This window comes from Arachis ipaensis, chromosome B09 (assembly GCF_000816755.2).
Source record: "Arachis ipaensis cultivar K30076 chromosome B09, Araip1.1, whole genome shotgun sequence".
Lineage (NCBI taxonomy): Eukaryota > Viridiplantae > Streptophyta > Magnoliopsida > Fabales > Fabaceae > Arachis > Arachis ipaensis.
Genome location: NC_029793.2, coordinates 97,954,211 through 97,958,520, shown reverse-complemented (window position 1 = coordinate 97,958,520; position 4,310 = coordinate 97,954,211). Strand labels below are relative to the sequence as shown.

At 31.1% G+C, this 4,310-nt stretch overlaps 1 protein-coding gene and 1 long non-coding RNA gene across 2 annotated transcripts; both read right to left on the bottom strand.

Moving 5' to 3' along the window:
• On the bottom strand, nucleotides 420–1,335 carry LOC110266370. The gene is made up of 4 exons (XR_002353681.1): nucleotides 1,307–1,335; nucleotides 999–1,153; nucleotides 769–898; nucleotides 420–630 (listed from the first exon to the last, which is right to left on the bottom strand). It is a non-coding gene; the product is annotated as an uncharacterized LOC110266370 (long non-coding RNA).
• Nucleotides 1,448–3,190, bottom strand: LOC110266369. The gene is made up of 6 exons (XM_021110886.1): nucleotides 2,679–3,190; nucleotides 2,440–2,572; nucleotides 2,143–2,297; nucleotides 1,828–1,988; nucleotides 1,559–1,735; nucleotides 1,448–1,480 (listed from the first exon to the last, which is right to left on the bottom strand). The coding sequence occupies exons 1-4, from the start codon at nucleotides 2,756–2,758 to the stop codon at nucleotides 1,841–1,843; spliced, it is 516 nt and encodes a 171-aa protein (XP_020966545.1). The 5' UTR covers nucleotides 2,759–3,190; the 3' UTR covers nucleotides 1,448–1,480; nucleotides 1,559–1,735; nucleotides 1,828–1,840.

The window sequence follows — 4,310 nt, the reverse complement described above, 5'->3', positions numbered from 1 at the left end:
AAATTTATTGGAGAAAAAATACCATAAAACAAATAATAAATACATGAATATCAAAGGACATAACTGCTATTTAAAAAAAAATTGAGTCCAAAGTGAAAAAGTGAATGTAAAAATTTTTTGAGTCCAAGGTAAAAAAGTGAACACAATAGTGAAACAAAAACTTAAGGCACCTCTCTCTTCTCCAACAGAAAACAAAACACAACCTTTGTGATTTAATATGTGCAAACATAACTTCATTAAACTAATAAACATACTTATCTTACAATTTATAATGCAATTCAACTATTTTATAAACTCGTATAACTTCATTAAACATGAATATTTATTTAAAAATTACACCAACAGATTAAATACATCACATTACATAGATTAGTAACTAATACAACAATAAAAAGAAATTACTAATATAAATTTAGAGGTTAATAAAAAAACTCTAAGGACCTTTTAATCATTTACCAGAGTAACACTTTCCAAAAGATTAACAATAGAACTTTCATCTGTGAATACTCTTACAATATAAACACCTGTACTCAGCTCATATCCAACAACTCTGGGATCAATGATGAATGCAAACTTTTTTTCAATCAAATGAGAAATAATATCCTATGGAACAATCTTCTTATCCAAAGTCTGCAAAAAAATAACATCAATAAACAGGGTCACAATACTCTAGAACAGATACAAAAAAACCAAGTATTTAAGTATATATATACTATTTAATTTTTTATTTTATTATTCAAAGAAATAATAAAACATAAGAAAATGAACCTATCCTGAAATTGGGTTTTCTTCCAATAGAGCAGCACATTTTTTCATCAAAATTCGTGCAACTAAAGAATCTCTAAGGACAAAGATATTATTTCTAGTTCTATAAGAAACCATTACCTTCAATGAGTACCTTCAGAACAAATAAATATGATTAGTCTCCATAGAATATTAACACATCACAATAAAAATGAACATCCACAGGATAAATTTTAAACAATCTACTAATATACTTTGGTATAGTGTCAACACATTCAATTTGGCACATTACACAATAGGCTGCACCATTCACAACTGAAACAGCTGAACCACATAAACAAGTCGCTAACCACCATTCATGATTTTCAAAGACATGCAAAATAGTCCCAACAACAATTTTTAATGATTCCTAGCAAACAAAAACAAAAAGACAAAGATTCCAATAATAAACAACTACCAAATAAGATTATATCTACATTTTCATCCATACAGTAAGCAAAGTGATAATATAAACAAAAAATATAATTCTAACCAAAATATATTTAAAACGTAAATGTTATACAATTTCAGGAATTTGGTGAGAAAAGCATAGTGAGATAATCTCTCCAAGCATCTCCCCGATAGGTTCAGTTTTTATCAAACTAGAAGAACTAATTTGACATCTTGAATTCTGAATACAGGAAGCTGCTGAATAACTTGGATGTATTGGGTTGAAGATTGGGCCATGGATAAATTCCTGAAATTTAATTTTCAGTGTCACCATTTAGCATTGAACTAACAATATTGAAAGTATATAACAACATAAAATATCAACTTTGAACAGGAAAAGACACTGAACAGGCAAAGATGGTCCAGCTATATCACCAAACAGATTAACAACTTTGAATTGATAAGAATAATGTTGTCTAAAAATATTGCACATCTGAACTTTGAACACTATCTTATCTCCAATAATTCGATGAAATAGGGGGACACTGCTAGATTGATTAACCTTACAAAACAAATTGATTTATCTCACATAAGGTGATGAACAAACACATGAAAATATCAACCAAATAATTGAGGAAATCATAAAAAATATACCATTGAGACAACATTAGAATCTGAGGGTAATTCTTTCTCTATATGCAAGAAAGCAGAAAGCTTCGACACAAGTTTTCCCAAACAATTTTGTTGCAGCATTATCAACAAGTGCGAATACTGCAGATGATGTTCCATCATCAACAATGACAATTATTCTATACCTATAAAAATAAATACAGAGAAAATACAAATAAATTATCCAGTTAACATGAACTAATTTAACTAATTTACAATGTAAACTACTAAAAGTTACTTATATCATATAATAACATCACATCACATAATACAAGAAAATAGGACGAGAGAAAACATTACTTTAAAACCACATGTTCCACACATGAGTCACAAATATCACAATGATAAGTATTATCGTCAGCAACAACAACATTTCCACAAACACATGAATAATACCACCAATTTGGATCATCAACAACCTCTGTAACTGTTCCCATAACATAGAAGATTCCATCCTGCAAAATAAACATATAAATGAAACGGACAACTATAAGCCTTTTGTTCTTGTTGCTTTAAATTGCAATTTGCACTCTCACAATAAAAAATAAGTAGTATCTTTAATACACTATAAATTCCACGTAATTGATAGTGACAAACCTCACAGTTTTTCTTTAGTTGATCAATAGATCGAACAACTCTCCAGTCAACGAAATCATCACCAACACTGGCTATTAAATAACCAGATACAATGGGAATAAATGTTGAAAACTCATAGCATGCAACATTAAATCTAATGAAATACCAAGCAAAAAAAAAAGAGTTATGGAATGTCAGGTAAAACATCAACCTACAAAACAAAGAACAATGACCACATCAGAATAAAAAAAGCCACGAACCTGCTAAGAAACTCCACATTTTTGTACATATCAGGGTTTATAAGAATTGTAGATATATTAATCACATTTTGTAGGCCCATGTAATCTGACAAGGAAAATTTTAATTAATTTTTGACTACATAAACTAAGAATCACAGATTTTAACTCTAACTGATTAACATTAACAATATTATACAAATCTTCAATGAATAATAAACACTACTTCAAATAACCTCCAAGGACTTTAATTTTGAAAGCCTCTAGCACCACCACTCGTGGTCTTTGATATTTCCTTAACATAGACAAATCAAATACCTCACACGATCTTCCAATAACGTTACACCGTACCTTCTTTTTCCTTAATTTAATGGAAGCAACCAAAAAACATCAACTTAAAAAATCAAACCAAAAACAAAACAACCCAATAGAAAGCATATTTATATAATTTATACCCGCCTGAAACAACTTCCAAGATTATAACTTTCATTCTTTCCCCATGTGAACCGATATCAGTTTCTTGACGTACACCAATGATGAACGCAAGTAAGAATTAACCGAAGTATTTAAACTCCGGATCGTCTCACAAGGAATTGCAATGAAGTGGTCAATTATTGGCTATGAAGGAACAAGGGGTTTGGTTGATAAAGGGCAAGAAAATAAATGGACAAGAAAGTAGATAGCAAGAAAAGTAAATCAAGTAAGCAATTTAAAGAAATCAATTAATAAAGAGAGACACTCGTGGCAAGGATTGAGATCATAGGCTTTCCATCCTAGTCACTAATAACAATAATTAACAAGAATTTATCTTATTTCGTCATCTCTAATGTTGGAAGAAGGTGTAAGTTATCTTCCATGAGAAAAAGTCAAACAAGACTAGCTAATCTCAATTCAAACGTCCTAATCAACTCACCAATTAAATTAGCAAGAGATTAGAGTCAACGAAAATCAAACTAGCTAACAACTCTAGATCACCAACATAGGTTGGGTTTTTATAACTCAAGATTGCCTAATTACTCTTTCCAAGCCAAGAATGCTCAAAATCTACTCTAACATCCAACCAAGCATTTTATCAAACACTTGGAAGGCATAAAAGGAAAGCATAATAAATTGCAAAGGAGAATAAAATCTAATAACTACCAATTGCAAGAAAAGTAAATTCACAACTCAAATCATCAATAAAGGAAACATCAAACATCAAATCTCAATAAATGTAAACTAAATCCAACATGAGCATTCATGAACATAAAAGAGACATAAAAATAAAATTAACAAGAGAACTAAGAAGAATGAAGTAGTAGAAACAAGAAATCATAAAGGAAACAAGATGAAAACATGAAATTGGACCTAGATCTAAGAGAAATTAACCTAACCCTAACCTAATTCTAGAGAAGAGGGAACTTCTCTCTCTAGAAAACTAACTAAAGGCTCATCATGACTAACTAAGTGCTCCCCCTTTGCTCAATCTTCAATTCTGCATTAAATAACCTCAGAAATGAGCTGGATTTGGGCCTGGGCAGCTCAGAAATTGCCCCCAGCGATTTCAGTTTAAGTTGGTCATGTGCTGAGCGTCACGCGTACGCGTGCTTGACGTGTGCGCATCGATGGCAAAATCCCTACTCACGCGTACGCGTGCTTGACGCGTGCGCGTGGCTT